Consider the following 21,019-nt stretch of genomic DNA (forward strand, 5'->3'; position numbering starts at 1 on the left):
TGAGAAGGACCAATCTCACATTGCATGTTTTTAATGTTTCACTCTTCCTCTGAGGCTTGTGATAGTATAAGTGTGTGTGTGTGTGTGTGTGTGTGTGTGTGTGTGTTCCTGTACTTCTCTGAGAACTGATTCAGACTCTCAAAGTGAAGATGTATTTTCAAACTGAGACATTCTTCTTTAAGAGGCTGTTTGAGGGAGAGGGCTGGGTTTTATGTGTGAATAGCAAACTAACTGTACAAGGAGAGTGTATTATATCTTTTGACTTTTTGAGAGGAGTTGCATCACAAAATTTAAGTTCGCAACAGGGCTTCTTTTGCTCCCAATCTTCAAAAATAAGCCCAATGGCAGATTTCGACTGAACACATAAATAGGGGTGCCATGCTAAAAGTTGTTTGGGTTGCATGTTTTGTGCTCAATAATGTCATTCATCATTTAGGGCTCCAACCGACGATTATTTTCTTTACTTAAACAAGCAAATTCTTTTCTCTCGCTTGGTCAATAACATTTCAGACAATAAAATGATCCTCGCAATTTAAATTGCTTGTTTTGTCACACCAATGCATCCAAAATCCAAGACCGACTATAGACGTCAAAGACGACTATAACCCAACAAATACTCATTATAGCTGGCACCGCTTGATCTTTTGAATATTTAACTTGAAATCTTACATCATTATTACATAACTAGCTCCTTAATGAGTTCTTTGAGTCTTTGTTATCCTATTTAGTTATTTGGTTTGTTTGACAAACTTGTTAGGTGTGTTCACATCCCTCATGTCTCTCAGCAGATAACACACATGGCTGTAGAGCATCAGCAACGCGGGGGCCTTTTACGACAGTGAGCATTGTGGGATGACACACGGTACGTAGGACACAAAATAATGGGATGAGAGCCGCATATTTGTGACTTTTGACAAGCAGGCCATGGACGTGTTCGTGCATGCTAGCCGAGATCAGTGACACACCACAAAGCCCTGTTTCTCTTTCTGTCTTACACTCCCTCTCTCTCTGGTTCTGTGTGTGGGTTTGGGCATGTGTGTGTGTGTGTGTGTGTGTGTATGTGTGTGTGTGTGTGTGTGTGACAAACCCCACTGGTGGAGTAACAGTAGACTGGCAGTATTCCCAGACTGGGTTGCATTAGACATGCACACTAGCAAAGCTCTTCAGGTCGATGTTCTGGCTCTCCGGCCCTGAATCTCTCTGGTATGACTAACCCAGAATACTTTGGGCACGGGAAAACAAAATCCGAATTCTGCCCAGTGTTACATTAAAACAACTGGAGAAAAACCGAATCCTATTGATTGCGAATGGGAGCGTTATGTGTGGTTGTGTTTGCTCATCTGTCTGCCTGCCTGCATGTGTGGGGGTGTGTGCATCATCTGTGTGTGTGTATGTGTGTGTGTGTGTGTTTAAGCAGGACACCAACATTGACTGTTCACTCTTCATATTACCATCTGCATTATTTAAAGCTTCGATAAACAGTCTTGCGCGGTGGAGACACACTGTAGACACAGAGAGGAGGGGTGAGGTGGTGGGTTGGAGGTGCGATACATTTTATTGGTACAGACAGTGGCTCTGACAAGTTAACATGTAGATTATTAACAAATTACAGTAAAACACCTGGCTTCAGACCAGTGGCTGGAGGAAAACTAGGATCCCTGGTGGGTTTGAGTAACGGGGGCGTGTACTATATCTTTAGGGGCCCCCTGTGTGGGCCAACAACAGGCTACAGTTTATTCATCAACGGGTTTGGTGGCGGTGTGCTGCGTAGAACGCCAGGACCGGCTGGGTTATCAAAATACTGAGACAGTGAGCTCACTCACACAGCGGTGAGGTCACTTGCCAGAGTGTGGCAGCCTGACCAATCACCAGTCAGCCTATTATCATGGTATGCAGTGTTGCTATGAGTAACAGAGACAAGCACCGCCCTGCCTCCGGATCCTTAATGACGGTTGATGCACCGAGATGCTACCACTTGGCCTATCTTACTCTATTGTATTTCAACATAATTTCCTCCCTTTCTAACCTGCAGCCCCCCCCCCCCCCCCCCCCTACCCGTGTTTACTGTCCCCTGCAGCAGTGTTTTCTGACTTCCCCGTGGCAGGTGAGTGTAAACAAGCCGGAGGACTAAAACAATGTTAATTAACCGATCATTAACGAGTCAAGGCAGACCCCGGAGATCTAAGCAGTTGCCCACCCACCTGCGTCTCACCATTTCACTAACTGGACTGTTAATGACTAATCAGAGGCGAGAGTGATTAGATCGCCTCCTAACGAGAAGGATTTATGATTGCACGAGTCTGTTACACTTATACGGCTGAGGCCGGAAGTGAGCTCAGATCCCGTGGTGGAACAGTAATCAGGTCCTTTAATCCAGTAAAAGGAAAAAGAAAAAAAGGGAAAAAAGGGAAAAGTCCTGCATTTAAAATAAAGTGTTACAAGCTAAATATGCTTAAAGTATCAAACATGCAGACTGATATATTATGCATCTATGTGTTTGCATCATTCTGAAACACACTTTATGTACTGTTTGGTAGGTTAGTCCAGTGGTTCTCAACCTATAGGGGTTGGGCCCCTCCAAAGGGTCACAAGTTAAATCTGTGGGGTTGTGATTAAAAAGAAGGAAAGAAGAAAAGGCAGGCTAAGACCTCTTTGGGCCTCAAACAGTTAAGGGCAAAACTTCTCTTTGGTGTAACTGCTAATAACCCTATCTCTTAGAATTTTATACACAACGAATTTGCAGCAACAGATGTGTTTTGTAGAAAACATAATGCTACTATCGACATAATGAGGAAACGTTGTAAGTTGTTGATACTAAACGTATTAGTGACTACGGCACTAACTGGCTTCTATTAGATAAGATAGATAAATAGCTAGCTGCCAGGGATGGGCATAAGTAACCTTACTTGAGTACTTGAGTAGTCCTGATTGATTTAAACGTCAGTATTTGTTCAATGCAACATTATAGAGTAATCGTCACTTCAAAGTCAAAGTCAAACTTTCTGTCACATATTTCTGTCACACTGGTTGTTACAGAGGTAGTTACTAGCCGTGGCCAGTCCGGCCCTCCAGGGTGACTGATTGCAGTTAGCATGTGTTGGTACGCTGACGTTAGCACTAGTCGGGATCACTTCACCAGCTGTGTGTCTCAAACACTCGCTGCCTGGATAACCCAGCTGCACACGGACCACAGACAGATGTTCACGTCGCTAATGTTTAACTAGTAACTGGTTTCTTTTTTTATGTAGGCTAATCTCTACGATCAGTTTGTTTGCTTGCTTCAATAGCTGCGTTATTTTTGAATCGCACTTTTCTTGGCAAGACCCGCCCTGCGTAGAACTCAAGCGCTAGGATTGGCTCGGCGTGCTATGCGGGGCGGGTCTTGCCAAGATTCATCAATGGCATTTGTCTGCACCACATAATTGGAGACGCAGTTTAGTAATAAAACTGTTGTAACAAGGGGGCCCCAAGTAAACACAGTTGTTTGCTAGAGGTCACAAGCCATAAATGGCTGCAAACCACTGATTTAATATATAAAAACGCATTGCATATTTTATAATCATATCGTATGCTTTTTAATCGAACATCATCTGAAAGTAACCAAAAGGCCTGAATAAATGTGGTGGAGTAAAGTTGCACAATATCTTCCTTTGAATGTAGTGAAGTAGAAGTAGAAAGTAGCAGAAAATGGGAGTATACTCAAGTAAAGCTCAAGTATACCTCAATAATCAAACTGAAGCACAGTACCTGAGTAAACATACTTGTGTCTCTCAGGCAGACATCGGGGACACACAGATGACAATAGCTGTGAGTGTGTGCACCCACCTTCAAACGCCACCCAAACAGGAGGACGCCCTGGCTCGCTGAGCGTACGTTCCCTTCCTCTCGCCTATCGTTGTGTATGAATGCTTACAGAGAGGAAACGATAGATGCAGACATTCCACAACCCATATTCCCCCTCACTCTATCTTGTTGCCATGGGAACCAAAGCAGACGGGAGACAGGTTCATATCGGCCTCCCTCAGGTCTCCAGTCACAGTCTCCTTCTCTCTCTCTCTCTCTCTCTCTCTCTCTCTCTCTCTCCCTCTCTCTCTCTGTGTGTGTGCTGTCAGAGCCGGCTGCTCCTGTGTGGGCCACTGATACTCGCTGATTAAAGGAAGTTATAATTTGATTTTCTCAGCAGGCGCCGTTTAATAGAGCAGTTTAACTAAAGCTGTGCCATCCCCAGGGCTTATAGAAGGAGAGGGAGAGAAAGAAAAAGGGAGATATATATGGAGAGAGAGAGGGGGGGGGGAGAGGGAGTGTGGGTGAGAGAGTCACGCTAATCCCAAACACTGAGAAATCACCCCACCACTAAACTCTCCCACTCACTCTCCCTTTCTAATTCTGTTTGCCTATTTTACCGTCTCTCTCCCTCTCTCCCCCTCCATGCCTCCCTGTCTTTCTCTCTCTGTTTCTCTTGCTCTTCCTCCCCCTATTAATCTGTGCTTCCCTCTCCTCTCCTCTCCTCTCCCTCCCTCCCTCATTCCTTCCTCCCTCTTTTTAGCGAGGCAAACACGGGAGGGCTGGCTTCTCTATGTACGAGCTAGCTTTATTACTGGCCCATTGTGATAATCACGTTTAATTATCCTCCCAGCTAAAATCAGCCCCATCACTCTGCTTCTCCTTCCCTTACCACGCTTCCCTTCCCACTCCCCCCCCCCCCCCCCCCCCCCCCCCCCCCTCCACCTCTTCCCCCACCACCCGTCTGTGATGTGTCTAATACTTCCCCTTACAGCCCTCTCCCCCTCCGTGCATCTCTTCTTCTCTACCCTGCCGCCACCACCGCTCCCCCGCCCTGTTCTCCAGCTATTTCAGACCCATTTAGCGGGATAAGCATCTTGAGACAGACAGAGGGGTTTTTGCTCTCTTTCAGAGAGAAGCGAGGAGAGGATATGGAGACTGGCATCCTGGTGCCCGCCTCAGAATACCAAACAGGGGCCCGGGCATCTTAATATGCAGTGTGGGACAGAGGCTGAGATCAAAGAGAGCCACAGACAGACAGAGAGATGGGCTGGGGGGTGGGAGGGTGGGTGTTGGTGGGGATACAGAGACAGAGAGAGGAGGAGAGAGGCGGAGATGGAGAGAGAGGTGAGAAAGGGAGGGAGCGAGTCCTCTCGCTTCTCCTCATCTGAGCATCCTTTCCTTCACATCATCATTTCTGCCCTGCTCTCCTGCGTCACTCCCTTGACCCTAAGAAAAATCGACGACTTAATTACCACAAGCGTGCAAATCGGCATGTCTGCCCAATGCATTGGAGTGTTTTTGTTCAACTGCGTGGATGGCGGAGAGAGTGTATTTGTGCTCAAGTCTCCCTCCGTTTCATTCTCATATGCGTTTGATTGTGTACAGTGGGGGGTTGGCTGGTGGCTCTACCTCTGCCACCCTCCCAGCCCCTCTATCTCCTCAGTCAATTAAGATCGTGAGTAGCTGTCCCTGAAGCGGTGTAGACAGGCTAAATGAAAAGGCAGTGGATGTGAAATATGAATCATTAGAATACTGCAAGGACGGGCTGGGGGAAAGGCAGGAGGGGTGGGGTGGGGGTGGGGGGGGGAGGGAGGGAGGGAGGGTCTGTTAGAGAGATAAGGAGAAAAAGGAATGGAAGAGAAAGGGAGAGGAAGAATGAGAGAGCAGATAATAAAAGATTAACGTCACGCCTCTCAGAGTGGTGGAATTTCAAAACCCTCCAGATCAAATTATTTATCCCTGTCTATAAAGGCAGAGGAAGAGAGGGAAAAGAGGGGAAGATCAGGAAAAAAAAGGGGAGCCGGTAGAGGGGAACAGAAGGGAAAAACATGCGGGGAGAGGGAAATGGAGTAGAATGGAAGAATGGCGCGAAGATCTCTCTCACTCTCTTTGATGACGGTGCTGACAGCAAAACAAATACCCCGTGTGTGTGTGTGTGTGTGTGTGTGTGTGTGTGTGTGTGTGTGTGTGTGTGTGTGTGTGTGTGCATGTTTGTGTGTCAAGATAGAAAAAGAGTTAGAGAGACACAGAGAGAGAGAGAGAGAGAGAGAGAGAGAGAGAGAGTGTGCAGGCAGATGTCTGCATTCACTCTGTGGGAGGCTCAAGGCTGTTTGCCGAGGACGAAGAGACAAGAGAGGGAAAAGAGAAAAAGAAAGAAAGACGGAGAGAGACAGAGAGGGTAGGATTAAATGAAACCTGTTTCCCTTTGATTCTTCACTAATTTGCAGCGAGATGAAGAGCACAGAGAACAAACCACCTACGCATCACAGCGACACGCCAAACCACACACACGCATCACTTGCCTAAGTCTCAATAGAGTTCACTCTGCCACGCTGACACACAAACACACACACACACACACACACACACACACTGCCTCGCCGCCCTTCTCACCAATGACATTGACATTTCTCTACACGGGGCTGTGTAACCCCTGCTTGACTTCAGCTCTCTATTTTTAATTCCCCACTCATCCCTCCGCTCTCAAATGTTTTTTCTTTCCTCCGCTATCATCGTTTATATATTTCTTATTTTCCTGAGGTGTGAACCATTATACCACCAGTACTGGTGAGAATACCAGCAGACTGTGTTGCCCAGATACACATCGGCCAAACACGGGCGCGCACACACGCACGCGCAGGCGCAAAGTCCTTCCTCATTAGCCCTGATTCCCCCTGAGTGACATATTTAACAAAAGGATGCAGCCTCTGCCGCCATGGCAACAGCCTCCTCCATCTCTATGCGGTGCTTCAGACTGTTTACATGATGGGATCTCTTCTCCTCCATCTCTCTCTCTATCGGCGCCCTGCACTCTATCACTCCTCTCTTTGCCTCTTTTTTTCTTCTCTCTCTCTCTCTCTCTCACTCTATTTGTCTCTCTCTTGTCACAATTTCTCTACTCTTCTTCTCTACTTAGCTCCCTTATCTTTCTCTGGCTCTTCTTGCCTGCTGCCTTGCTGTTGGTGTTATCTTTACTAGGCCAGGTTTTTTTTCTTCTTCTTCTTTTTCCTGAACCCTTAAGGACATTAAGTAGAGCCCACCTGCTTGCCAATCAGACAGTGATATGTAGGAAGAGAGAGAGAGAGAGAGAGAGAGAGAGAGAGAGAGAGTGAGTGACACAGATGAGTTTGTACATGTGATTAAGTGTGTGTGTTTGTGTGTGTGACCATGCATGTGTGTGTGTGTGTGTGTGTGTGTGTGTGTGTGTGTGTGTGTGTGTGTGTGTGTGTGTGTGTGTGTGTGTGTGTGTGTGTGTGTGAAATAGAGTGTGAGGGGCTTCCAGGAGACTCTGATATCTAGGCCATGGGAGTCCAAGGCAGCCAGTGTGTCTGGTGTCACAGCAAATCAACTGTCAGCTGTACACCACCTGCCTGCCCACACATGCTCTCTCTCTCACACACACACACACACACACACACGTACACCCAAAGTCTGAGGAGAAGAGACTAAGAATAGAACACCCGGAGAGTGTTGCCGTTTCTCCTTCCACCTCCTCTTCCCTCACTCTCTCTCTCTCTCTCTCTCTCTCTCTCTGCTCTCCTCCTGCCACCGTCAGTGGCCTCCACCACGATAGGAATCATTTCTGTCTTCCACCCTTTTCCCCAGAGCTCGGCTCAGCCCAGCCCTCCTCTCCCACAGTGAAATGAGTCACCTGCACTCCTTCGCTCCTCTCGCCCGCTTCTGCAAGGTGTGCACAGTATAGCTGTTCGGGGGCCCCTCTTTTCTTAAAAGGGAAAAAGCAAAGCAAATCCATGGCCCCGCAGTGTGCTCTGCTTTTATTGACGGAACAGGAGGGAGGAAGGGGAACGCGAACGGTGAAAACACAGGAGAGACGCTTCTGAAGCGGGATTCGATCGGAGGCCAGCGGGGGTGCGTGGTGGTTTCGGGAGGCCTCAACCGCTAAATCATCCCTGGGGAGGATTGTCAGATTTTGTGTGCACATTATTTGTGTGCGACCCGGAGATATTAAGACAAGATGGAGCGCAATTGTCTCTGCTTTCAGCTCGAGGAATGGTTAGGCCCTCTGTAGCGTCTAAATCCACATAATACATACGCTCTGTGTGTGTGGGCACGTAGGCTACACAGAGGGATGTGTGAGTGTGTTTGTGTGTGTGTGTGTGTGTGTGTGTGTGTGTGTGTGTGCTGCTCTCAGTCTGGTCCCTCTGTTTCTCTGCTGTCTGTGGCCTCCTCTTCCCCATGAATACTAATGTGCTTCAAACCCCAGAGATCAACCCTCCTCCCTCTCCCTTCGCTCCCTCCCTCCCTCCCTCCCTCCCTCCTCCGCCAGCCTCCCTCCCTCCCTCCCTCCCTCTCTCCATCCCTGCCTTCCTCCACCACAGCCTTCATTCATTTCTCTGCCCCTTTTACCTTTCAACTTTCCCTCTCTTTCATGTATCCTTTTACTCCCCATCTTTTTCTCCTCCCCAAATGCCCTCCCCCTCTTCCTCTTTCCTTGTCTTATTTCCGCATCCTTCCCTCCCTCTTCCTTTTGCCTTTCCTCCCCTTCATTTTTATCTCTTACTCTGCTTCTTTTCATCCTCTCCTCTCCTCTCTCCTTTCCTGACCTCACCTCTCCTCACATCTCAGCCTTTCCTCCCCTTCATTTCACGTTACATTGCACAACTCTTCCTTTATCATCACCTCTTCAGTAACCTTTCTCTCCTCTCCTTTCCTCTCCTCTCCCCTTCTCCCCTCTGCTATCCTCGCTTCTCCACTCTCCTCCCGTTTCATTTCCTCCACTCTCTACCCTCTTTTTCTCTCTTCTCCTTTCCACACCTCTCTCCGTATCTCATCAAATCCCCTTTCTTCTTCTCTCCTTTTTTCTCCTTCTCTTCACTCCTCTCTTTTTCTTTTTCTCCACTCCATTCCTCTCATCTTCTCCACATCTTTCCTTTTCCTCCTCTCTTCTTTCCTCCCCTGCCTTTCTCTCTCACCACCTCTCCTTTCCCCTCCTTCTCCCTTTGTCTACTCTCTCCTCTCTGCCTTGTCCCCTCCGTTCTACGCCTCCTCAAGAGAGACATGTAAATGAGGTCAGCACTGTCGAGTTCATCAACCGCATCACTCAGGTGTGAGCGTAGGTGTGAACCAACACATACGTGCACAAATCAAACATGTGAGTCCACGGATGTGTGTGTACATTCATTAAGGGGTTGCTTGTGCGTGTGTGTGTGTGTGTGTGCGGTGCGTTTCAGTCCTAATAAAGAATTGCCTCTCTTAAGCTGCATACCAGTGAACCAAGTGCTCCAATTACATAAACGCCTTCACCCCAATACATTTTGACATCCTGAAAATTATTCACGGCCTAATTCATTTAAAATTGCATCCCGTTTCTTGGCTTCTTTTCTTCTTCTTTTTTTTTTACCACAAGGAAACAGATGATGAGCAGGGGTGAAGGGATGAGAGGAGCTTTCAGTTCCTTGTGTAACATAGAGGCTGCTGCCCTTTCGGTAGCCCGCTGCTGCTGCTGCTGCTGCTGCTGCTGCTGCTGCTGCTGCTGCTGACTGGACGTTCTGAAACTTTACTGCTTTTCCACACACAAAGGATGAGTGTGGAAATAAAACCCTGTGACTGCCAACAGCAGAGAGAGAGAGAGAGAGAGAGAAGAGAGACAGAGAGAGAGAGAGAGAGATGGGGGGGTGAAAGGGAAGAAAATGGGAGGCGATGAGGAGGAGAGTTTGTAGTTCAGTTATTTAGAGTAGAAAGAAAGTTTCTGGGAAGAAAAGAAGCCAACTGCTCGATGTGTGTTCGTCATCAATACCAGTCAGTTTAGATTGTAAAATATTCCTCTTTGTGTCAGAGAAGCAGCAGAAATGTGTGTGTGTGTGCGTGTGTGTGTGTGTGTGTGTGTGTGTGTGTGTGTGTGTGTGTGTGTGTGTGTGTGTGTTTGTTCAGCGGCAGCAGTGGGAATAAGGAAGCCAGAGAAGAGGAATCCTGCAGGAATCCATCTCAGTCTGCATTCCTCCTGATGCAGAGCTGAGAGCAGTCAGAAGCAGAAAGCAACAGGCTACTGGAGATTGACCCCATGCACAAGCGCGCACACACACACACACACACACACACACACACACACACACACACACACACACATATTCTTAGGACAATAACAGCCTCTACTGGGGAGAAAACACATAACATGACCACAGTCAAACACACAGAGACAATTGAATGCAGAAAGAAACCCACCCACAGACTGGGCTCAACACACACACACACACACACACACACACACAAATAGCACAGACAGGATACACACAGATTGTTAGTAAACAGATTAAATTGGAGAAGCTATTCACACTGGCATGCATGCAGAGACACACAAATATGTAGATGCAAACATGAGCATCCGTGTGTGTGTGTGTGTGTGTGTGTGTGTGTGTGTGTGTTCACACACACGCAATTCACACTGCAGGACCACTTCAGGTTTCATCATCTTCTTTTCCTTTTTTTTTGCTTTCTTTCTCTTGAGAGCTGGGGGGGGGGGGGGGGGGGGGCAAGGGGGGGTGTCTCATTCCCTCTCTTTTGTTGCTGCCGGGGAGAGAGAGCACATATCCATAGAGAACACTCTCTCCAGCCCCATTCACACCCACACACCGCTCCCTCCCTCTCACTACACACACACACACACACACACATCCACAAAGATACAACATCAAAGAGCCGCCACCGCCGAAGGATTACTTCAGCCACACATTGGCTCCTCAATCCGGGTCTGTTCCTCTCGCGGAACCCCCCTCTCGCCTGGCTACACTTGGTACAGCCCAAGCATTCCTGCCAAGTAGCTTTCACACATGGAGGGGAAGCTTGTCTCAAGCAATTGCTGACAAGCTACAAACAAGACAGCCTCCCTCTCTCCCTCTCTCTCCCTTTTTTCTCTCTCTTTCTCTCACCCCTTCAACCCAGGTCTGCTGTGCTCCCTACTTCTTACTCTTTCCACCCCCACCCCCCCCCACTCCCTCCCTTATTTTTCCTCATCTCTCCTTCTCCCCTATTCCTCCCTCCCCCCTCTTCCATCTCTCTCTCTCTGAGAATGTGGGGGCCCCACTAGCATAAATTGTCAGCTGTTCCTGGGCGTACTCTCCATGGCTCCCTAAACTCACATAAGCCCACATATGCAGTCGCTGGTGGGACAAGGGTAACCTAAGTAAGCCCTCTTGGTTATGAGTCTGAAAAAGTACACTGAGGCCCCTGAATACTGCTGCAGTGTGAAGGCACTGAGAGTTTTACTCTGTGGTGAGCTGCAACAGATACTCAGGCTAATGGTATTTTGGGGTTGACATCAACATATCTTCTTTTTGACCTTTTAAATTCATTTTTTGAAAACACCTCCACAATATTATTAGCCTTCGTGACATAAGGGCATTCTCACACGACGACTACCACTTCCTGAAAGTTTATTCAGCCACAAGGTCTCTCACGTTGACCCTATATGAGAGTCAAAAGTGCGTAAACCACAGTCATTTAACCTTTTTTCTGTGTTTTTATAATTATCAGTGTGATGCCCACTTGTATGGATAATTAAATGTAAGAACATGAAGGTAATTCATATTTGTACGCTTAGCCAGAAGTCGTGGAAGGGTTTCTGCTCAAAACATGACCACTTCCTGCGAGCCCTTTGGGTCAACTTGTTGTTTTTACTCGTGCCCCTCGCTCTCAGATACACCACACCAGAGGTAGGGGTTCATATGGATTGCATTTTAGTCTGATTGTTACCAAGCGGCCATTGTTATCCGCTAGTGCAGGCTGTCATCTAGTGTCAGGGTTAGGTACTGATGGTTTAAAGAAGCCACACCAAAGAGAGTCTTTAGATAAGCGCCAGTTCAAAACCATGTGCATTATAACAGCAAAAGGGCTGTTCATTCACTTCAGTCAGAGATAAGATAAGATAGAAAAACAATCATGTTTTTTGGTTTTAATGATGGACGAATTGGCAGTGAAACCTGAATAATCAAAGAAATGGGAAGTGATGCACTCAAAGGAGAGAGAAATGTGAACGCTTTTTGTAGAGTGTAACGCAGAGTGAACAAAGTAGTCCCTGCTTCCTCGGGTTTGACGAGCATTCTCATTACAGCAAATACGCCAGAGAGATTTCTCTGCTGAAATATTCTCTTTTGACGAGTATCTTTCGCAGCTTGTGAGAGCGAGATTCAGCTGCAGAGCAGTTTGGGTTTCAGCAACTTGCCTCAAAAAAACACTGATGAAGTTCCAACATGTGTCCTCAGCGATGCGCTCAAAGCGGGGTGGAAATAAAAGGAGGGAGAGAAATCTGTAGAAATGTGTGAAGACATTCTCACATCCACAAATACAACCCAACTTAAACCATTGGCAGGTATTCCTCGTACGTATCACCGGCCTGAAGCAGGTGCATTGAACAAAATGGGATTTTTACATTCTTCCCCATATATATGTCTAAAAAGCTTTTTTACATTTTGTTTACAAGTATTTACAGAGCCACCAGCACTTAAATGTAACTTTGTGGATCGCAGGATGTGAAAATGTCTAAATTCCAAACATTAGCAACCTGCCATGGGATTTGTGCATGCAGATCTAAAAATGGGTTTTTATTAGAGGAAAAATTTGATGAATTTGTATCCTGTTCTTTGCTGCCACAATACGTTGCTGTGCATGTAAGACTTCTCTTGCCTGATGAGGATGACATTGATCTAAACATTGCACGTCAACAGGGAATAAGCATGATTACAGAAACAACGAGCAGTCTGCAGATCCCAGTTTTGTATATGCACAAGAACCACATCAAAAGGAAATGCTGTTAGATTAATGGACTTCACATTGTAAATAAAATCCATGTTGAATACTTTATATTCAATCATTTATTGATCACAAATCTGTCATCAGTATTTAGATTTCACCGCATAGGGAGGCGGTTACTGAGGAAGGCAGCACCTTCAGAAGCTCTTCTCTCCAACCACACACAGTGTCTGTCAGCTTTACTTCACATTTATCTGAAATATATATTTTGTTATCCGTTCTTCTCTATATCCTCTCCATCCTTTAATGTTTTCTGATGCTAATATTAATGAGAACAGGGCAAGATGCAAATGTGTCTCGTCACTTTCTGTTTCTGTCCATTTACATCTGCTATTTTAATACATTTGATGTACACTCACCGGCCACTTTCTTAGGTACACCTTGCTGGTACCGGGCTGGACTCCCCCTTTTGCCTTCAGAACTGCCTTAATTCTTCGTAGCATAGATTCAACAAGGTGTTGGAAACATTCCTCACAGATTTTGCTCCATATTGACACGATAGCATCGCGCAGTTGCTGCAGATTTGTCGGCTGAAACATCCATGATGCTAATCTCCCGATCCAGCACATCCCTAAGCTGCTCTATTGGATTGAGATGTGGTGACTGTGGAGACTATTGGAGCACAGTGAACCCATCGTCATGTTCAAGAAAGCAGTTTGAGATGATTTGAGCTTTGTGACACGGTGCATTATCCTGCTGGAAGTAGCCATCAGGAGATGGGTACACCGTGGTCATAAAGGGATGGACATGGTCAGCAACAATACTCAGATAGGCCGTGGCGTTTTAAACGATGCTCAATTGGTACTAAGGGGCCCAAAGTGTGCCAAGAAAATATCCCCCGAACCATTAAACCACCACCACCAGCCTGAACCGTTGATACAAGGCAGGATGGATCCATGCTTTCATGTTGTTTATGTCAAATTCTGCCCCTACCATCTGAATGTCGCAGCTGAAATCGAGAGGCAACGTTTTTCCAATCTTCTATTGTCTAATGTTGGTGAGCCTGTGGGAATTGTAGCCTCGGTTTCCTGTTCTTAGCTGACAGGAGTGGCACCCGTTGTGGTCTTCCGCTGCTGTAGTCCGTCTGCTTCAAGGCTCCACGTGTTGTGCGTTCAGAGATGGTATTCTGCATTCCTTGGTTGTAACGAGTGGTTATTTGAGTTACTATTGCCTTTCTGTCATCTCCAACCACTCTGCCCATTCTCCTCTGACCTCTGACATCAACAAGGCATTTTCGTCCACACAACTGCTGCTCACTGGATATTTTCTGTTTTTCGGACCATTCTCTGTGAACCCTAGAGATGGTTGAGCGTGAAAATCACAGTAGATCAGCAGTTTTTGAAATACTCAGACCAGCCCGTCTGGCACCAACAACCCTGCTACGTTCAAAGTCACTTAAATCCCCTTTCTTCCCCATTCTGATGCTCGCTTTGAACTCCAGCGAGTCGTCTTCACCACGTCTAGAGGCCTAAATGCATTGAGTTGCTGCCATGTGATTGGCTGATTAGCTATTTGTGTTAACAAGCAATTTGGCCGGTGAGTGTATAATGCTGCACACCATACGTACTTCCCCCAAATTCATTATTATATGTGGACTCCCAGTATATTTTATTTCCATAATTTTCTCAAAATGCCTAATTGGAACTACTTTTATTTTGACTGTCCCATGTATCCAAATATTAGCTGCTCCTACCCGTCGGCGTACATTTTGTGTTCCAGCTTCTCGGTGTAACGACTAAACGCAGTCAGACGGCTCATCACGGGTTCTTCTTAAATTGGTTTAGCATGAGTCTGTACTTCAGCTCGTCTTGCTGCACACGTGATAACACAACAACCTTCATTTATGCTGCAGATGATAATCAGTCAGAAAGGATGCAAAGATGTGTGATTCATGTATAAAGCTCTTCCTCATTCCTCCTGGATCACGACGTCCACAGACAGAACTCCTCCTCCTCCTCCTCACGGGATAAATGTTCAGAGCTGAAGCCACTGCAGATTTATCAAACAACCCAGTGACTCGTTATCACCACCACTTTGTAACGGGAGTAGGTTTTTAATATTGTAGATGGAAATATTTTCACTCTAGGTTAAAAATTCTCTCTTGACATAATTATTTTCATGATCTATTAATGTGCTAGACCTTTTCTCAATTAATCGTTTGGTTTTTTAAATGATGAAACATTTCCTTAAGCTCAACGGACACCTTCTTGTGGCTTGTTTTGTCCAAACTAAATTAATTTAATATTAAGACAATGAAAAGCAGCTAATACGCCCATTTGAGAGGCTGGAACCACATGTTTTGCATTTTTGCTTGAAACCAATTAATTATCATAATAGACTAATAGCAGTTGATATTTTTTGGCAATAGAAATACAATCTCTACGTATGTATCTCTACATAATTTATCTCTATGGTTAGAATAATACAAATTGAATAAGTCAAGAATTGTGTCACACTGACTACACCGTCCTTTGTTCCCTTCAGTCACAGAAATAAAACATAAAACATGCAATTAAAGCCAGAACAACGAGATGTAAAAGGCAACAATTTATTCAGTCTTTTAACAGATAGCAATAGACAGCTCATTTATTTCTAAAATCAATTTGTGAAACTTAAATATCTCTTAATGTGACCATCATTCAGTAGGAGGGGGATTTTTAGTAGAACAAGACGACAAGGTTCTTTCTCTTGGATCAAAGTGGAAGAGATCAATAAAACATCTGTAATGACACAGCTGTGTTGATTACTAGCCAGAAATTCACATTAAAAACGACACACACATTTCCCTTTTTCAAAATTGGCAGCCTTAGAAAAGACAGTGGACCACAAACGGCCTGCGAATACACATGCAGTGGTGTCACCATACCGGCCCGGAGTCAAACCCCCGACCACGAGAGACGATGAGAGATAAATACGTAAGGAGGGGACAGACTGGTTAGCACACCAAGAGGACAAAAGACCCACTGAAGCACCCAAAGGACCGTCTCACTCCTAGGACCCCGCCCACTTCAAGTATTCCCTCCAGCTCTTTCATCACTTCAAGTTTTCCCGCCGCCGACTCCAAAACCTTCAATATCATCACCGCTTCTTAGGTTTACAACGTAAGCTATGACATAAGTGCACTCGAGATGCATCTATACATATAAAAATAATAACAATACGTAGCAGTAATAGTTATAACAATCACTTTACATTTCATTTTATACACAACCGTGACGTTAGATCACTTTATACCGTGGCACGACATTCCCCACCCCCTGAGTGTAATGTTCAAGTTTAACCCAAACAGGACCAGCAGCCTCGGTTTGGTTATTTAATTAACGTTAGCCATCGTTGGCGACAGCGATGATTAGAATCGGAGTAATTATGCCTTTCCACGGCCCCTTTGTGCTCGTGTGTGACAGATGCATTATGTACAAGCTGCTGATCGATCATGTGCCTCTGGCGTCAGCCGGGTCGCTGGTGTCACACAGCGAAAGCCTTCATCCTGGAAGACATAGTGTTAAGAAACAGACAAACAAACCTTTTAGGCAGCTCCACAAAAGACAACAGATGAGCGAGGCGAGCGTGAAGCACATTAGTGATTTGGTTAAGCGCAGCTCAGCCTTGAGAAGGTGTCAACTGTCCACTCACCTCAGTCTCGCTGCTGGAGCAGACCCTCAGGAACCGGCAGCAATGCAGCTCCGACATTTGTACAACTTGGGGTCGTGGGTGCGGATGTGGTTCCGTACGTTCCTCAGTCGAAAGAACGTCTTACTGCAGAGCTACGCAGCGGAGAGGGGAGGACGAAGGGTTAACGGCATGAACACGAAGGGAGAACTTATATTAAGGGCACACATGTGGCTGCTTTGTGCTAAGCTAACCGTCTCCTGGCTCCAGCTTCATATTTACAATACAGATATACATAGTGGAATAAATCTACTATAGTCTAACTCTACTTAGGTCTTACCAGACATGGCCAGTGTTTGCCCTCGATGTGCCTGAGGCGATGCATGATTAGAGCATCACAGTCCTTGTAGGAGGCCGGGCACTGCACACAGGCGTGGGCCGCTTTTGGGGCTTTGGGGACTTGACTCCGAGGCCCTCGGAGCCGCTTCAGCCTCGCCCGACGGACAGCGTCCGGCGTGACGCAGCTCCTTTTGCTCTGAGGGAGGTTACCTTGCTGCTGGTGATGCAGGAGAAAGGAAGGGATTTAAGCACATTTTGTAGATACATCATATACATTCAAAATCAAAAAGGTGACATTTTCTGCATCGTTCCCCTTTAACTGCTTTTTTCCCCTGGATGCTTTATGATCCCAAAATAAACCACTGCCCTCCCTTTCGTCTACCTTTGGCTTGGCCTTTGACCCGACAGGTTTGGCCAGGTGAGGAGTGCTGTGTCGGGAGTTTTGCCGGGGTCTCTGAGCCCTGCTTTGGCTCACGCTCCTCTCCTTCTTCACCACGGGCAGCCGGGTCGGCACTCTGGCTCTCAGCGCCCTGTGGGGGGACTCCTCCGCTCCAAATTTCTCCCCGACTTGTGACACGGAGCGCGTTAGGCAGATATCCACGCTCTCCTCCTCTTTCTTCAGGCCCACCATCGGGCCCCCTGCGGGCCGACAGAAGCTGAAAAGAAAGCCTGAGTCCAGTAGTTTGATGGGGGGCTTGCTCTGGCGCTTGCCCAGGTCCGACGAGGGAGACTCGGGGAAAGGTCCTCCCACTGGCACGGGGTCTGCGGGCTCCTCTTTGATGACTTTGTACAGAGGGTGGCTGTAGAGGGACGCCGGAGGTGCTCGCTCCGAAAACTGGAGCCCACCAGGTTCGTTGTCCATGACCCCGATCTTCCTGCCCTCCTCTCTGGTCTTCGTCTTCTCCAGCTCCACCGTAGAGCCCCGCCTAAGCTTGGCCTTGGGCGCCGGTCGGCTGCTGTTGTAACGCGGCGTTCTGACCGTCTCTACGGGGACCTGATTTTTGGCTTGTGTCCTGTGTGAAGGCGGCGATTTGTTGCATGAAAGAGGGAAGCCTGAGACGGAGTATTCAGTCGGCTCCGATTTGATCCTGACCGCGTTTCTCACGAGCGTTTTCTTGGTGTTGCGTTGCCGAGGCGGCTGGGCAGGAAGGCGGGCGCCGTCGCCCTTCCTCACCGACCGTCTGAGGTCCCTCCCACCATAGGGAGCCCTGCATGCGGGCTGGAACATGTCTGGCAACACACCTTGACTCCGCATGCTCCTGTCACTTGGAGGGATGCGTCGCGGGACGGCCTTTGGCCTCTTCGCCGTCATCTGCTCTTTGCTGACCGGACCCACGGGCCTGTTCTTCCCTGACTTGTTGAGGAGGTGGGTGTTAACGGGGTTACAGAGGGGAAGGGACAGTGTCAAAGGCCCGTACAGTAGTCCCGGGGAGGTGGGGCGTGGTTTCCGCCGATTTGTCAGTGAATAGTTGTTCGCCTTCAGCTTCCTCAGGCGTTTCTTCTGTCTCCAGCCAATCAGATCTTCCGGTCTAGGGAGGAGGGCGGTCCTCTGCAACCCGAGAACATTCATCAGCTCGTACTTCTCCTGTGCTCTCGCGTTATCCTGTTCATCCTCTCCGACCTCCTCCACTTCCTGCTTTATCCTCACGGGGCTGCGCACGGCGACCTTCTTAACCCTCGACATGGAGGTGCGGGAGAGCTGGGCGATAGAGTGAGCTTTTCGGTTTCGCCGAGGGCTCTCCGGCACGGGCAGCAACCTCAGAACCTCTTTGGCAGCCCCGGGAGTGGAGCGGAGGAGCCGGGTGTTCGGTGGCGATATGCGCGTGTAATTCTGCGGGTTGGTTGCGGTGTGTCGAGGCGTGGTGGCTTTCTTGAGTGAGGGAGATTTGAAGTCCATGAGCTTCATCCTGTGCGAGGGGCTAAGCGGGAGGCCGTTGTGGCCTTGGGCCTTCGGCATCCTACGCAAGTTTCGCCTCGGACTTCCTTCTATAGACTCATCGGATGCATCCAGCAGTCGACTGAAGCCGTTGTTCACATGGTTCTCCGATCCAAAAAGCCTTTTCCTTTTGCCTTCCCTCTGCTGGCAGCAACAGGCTGAGGCGAAGTCCTTGCGAGGGTGGAGTTTCTGCTCCTGCTCCTTCATGAGAGCGGAGCAGGCTTCCACCGCGGGCCACATGCCCAGGTGGCGGGCCATGGCGATGACTTCGGGTAGGTCCTGCTGGCGAACGCACAGAGTGGAGGAGTAGGAGAACTCCAGCAGAGACAGAAGGCTGTCCTCGCCAAAACCTGGAGGGGACAAAAAAATAAAAAAATAGGGGAGCAGCCTTTAAATTATACATGCTGCACCGCAGTCAATCAGTGAGTAAGATGAAAGTGACTGAGCAAACAGAGGATCAGAGAGACAGCAGGCAGAGTGGGAGCAGAGTGTAAACATGATGGTGGAGACAATATAACAACGGCTTTAATCAGGGCCACTTCTGCTCCTGTCTGACGGCACACATCAAAGACATGCGTAATGGAGAAGACAGACGATGGCTGTGTCCCAATTCAGGGTCTGGACCCTCCAACTCCGAATTTCTTGATTGAATTAAATCGTTGTCACGAACCGACAAGCCGGAAGCGCTTCAAAAGGACATTAAATACAGCCTCCTGTTGCCTGAAAGACCATTGTATGCATGCATCATCTGCAGCTCTCTGCTTCCTACAGACCATTGTTTGAATGATAATGAGAGATGAACCTCGTCAACAATTGTCATGTGACTTTATACAAAATGTCAGTCGTCACTGATAAATGCATCACATGAATCACTGGGTCGATGGGAAAGTCCCTGCACAAGCCAAATAAAGGAAACCATGCATAAACTATTCTGTTTGTACTAACCTGGACATGTTAATCACAGAAACATTGTTTATTATTATAATTCTCATCATTTCACAGAGAAAACGAAGATCAAATACTATGGAGATGAATTGATAACAGTCTGGTATCTTGAGGAACAGTGATGAACACTTCCTGGTGATGAACTTGACTTGAGTTAAAGAAGAACTTTTTTTTGGGGGGGGGGGGGTACATCTGGGGGCAATGAGAACTCAAGCAGCAGTGTTTTGTCAGTTGGGACCTCAAATCTTACCGGTGAGATCTATGTCTGCCTTCATGCTCGAGTCCATTTCCGTGAAGACTTCCTGGAAGTGATCGCTGACGGCCGCCAGGACGGCTCTGTGGGCCGAGTAGGACCTCCCGTTGGTCCGCAGCGTGATGTCACAGAACAGCCCCGCCTCCCGCTGACTCCTCAGCTTGCTCAGCATGTCGCCGCCGTGTGACACCATCGTCTTCGTGACACATCCTCTGCCACCCGGCTCCTGAGAGGCAGATAAGAGAGGCATCATTATAGGAATACAACGGTGCGAGACATCCGAGTGTGAGAGCACGACTAAGTGAGAATGAGAGTGTAAACTCAGAAGTGTGAGATGCAGACAAATTAGAAAAAGACTGAACGTTTGATGATTAAAATGAATACAGGATCTCATTACATACCTCTGTTTTCTTGATGCGCTGGCATTCTAGACAGCCCAGGACAAAATCTCTGATCTGGAAATACATCCCTGTGAAGAGAATACAGAGAACAATATTAACGGGTCCAAGCTAGTGAGAGCTTCAAGAGGAAATGTAGAAAAGCTGTCATTTATGTGTGAGTGCATGTCTTAATCTTTGATTGAGTTAATCACTAATGTGTGGACGTTTTAAATGCCATTCACTCCCCAACAATACAAACAGTCTCTAGATAAGATAACAGACAAGAAGCTGGTGTTCAGAGTCAGCTGTTCCTGGTATGTCAGACGTAAGGCCGGAAGGGAAGTCCTTACCTTCCCACCAGTAGTTTTCAGCCACGCATTTATACGTCTCCTCCAGGGAGAGGTGGCGCCGGCCGAGCCTCCGCCGGTGAAAGGTGGAGAGGGCCTCGGGTCTCCGATCCTCGTCCAAAACCTCCCGGTAGTTGACGAAGCCCCTTTCCAGCTTCTTGCGGTACAACAGCCCGTCTATCGTCTCGAAGTTGGGCGACCACCGTGCGGGAAGTCCACGCCCCTCAGAGTTCCCAGCGGACTCCATCCCTCCGGTTCCGACTCCGTCTCCGTCCGACCACGGCTTGGACGGACAAACCGTGTCTGCGTTCGCGTATCGGGCATTGGTGTGGGTGCAGTCGCCGGCCATTTTTTTTAATATTGTGATGTATAATTTAACTTTAGTAGGACCGCACCTGCCCACCCCCCCCCCCCCTCTCAAACACCCGGTAATGTTACA

At 47.6% G+C, this 21,019-nt stretch overlaps 1 protein-coding gene across 2 annotated transcripts; it reads right to left on the reverse strand.

Moving 5' to 3' along the window:
* Positions 1–15,313: 15,313 nt before the first annotated feature.
* Positions 15,314–20,993, reverse strand: LOC306703703 (uncharacterized protein). 2 transcript variants are annotated; one of them, XM_079169757.1, is made up of 7 exons: positions 20,584–20,993; positions 20,255–20,322; positions 19,851–20,079; positions 17,102–19,005; positions 16,721–16,933; positions 16,405–16,535; positions 15,314–16,258 (listed from the first exon to the last, which is right to left on the reverse strand). In XM_079169757.1, the coding sequence occupies exons 1-6, from the start codon at positions 20,927–20,929 to the stop codon at positions 16,431–16,433; spliced, it is 2,865 nt and encodes a 954-aa protein (XP_079025883.1). In that variant the 5' UTR covers positions 20,930–20,993; the 3' UTR covers positions 15,314–16,258; positions 16,405–16,430. The 2 variants fall into 2 exon arrangements, with proteins under 2 accessions (XP_079025883.1, XP_079025882.1); XM_079169756.1 differs by having other exon boundaries at positions 16,721–16,936.
* Between the last annotated feature and the right edge of the window lie 26 nt (positions 20,994–21,019).

The sequence above is a fragment of the Pholis gunnellus genome (assembly GCF_910591455.1).
Source record: "Pholis gunnellus genome assembly, chromosome: 12".
Lineage (NCBI taxonomy): Eukaryota > Metazoa > Chordata > Actinopteri > Perciformes > Pholidae > Pholis > Pholis gunnellus.

Excerpts from the sequence above, each read along its gene's own strand:
- LOC306703703 (XM_079169756.1), bottom strand. The coding sequence starts at position 20,929 with ATGGCCGGCGACTGCACCCACACCAATGCCCGATACGCGAACGCAGAC. Across the intron at positions 16,937-17,101 it reads GGTCAAAGGCCAAGCCAAAG|CAGCAAGGTAACCTCCCTCA; the intron begins GTAGACGAAAGG and ends CTGCATCACCAG. Across the intron at positions 16,536-16,720 it reads GCAAACACTGGCCATGTCTG|CTCTGCAGTAAGACGTTCTT; the intron begins GTAAGACCTAAG and ends TCCGCTGCGTAG.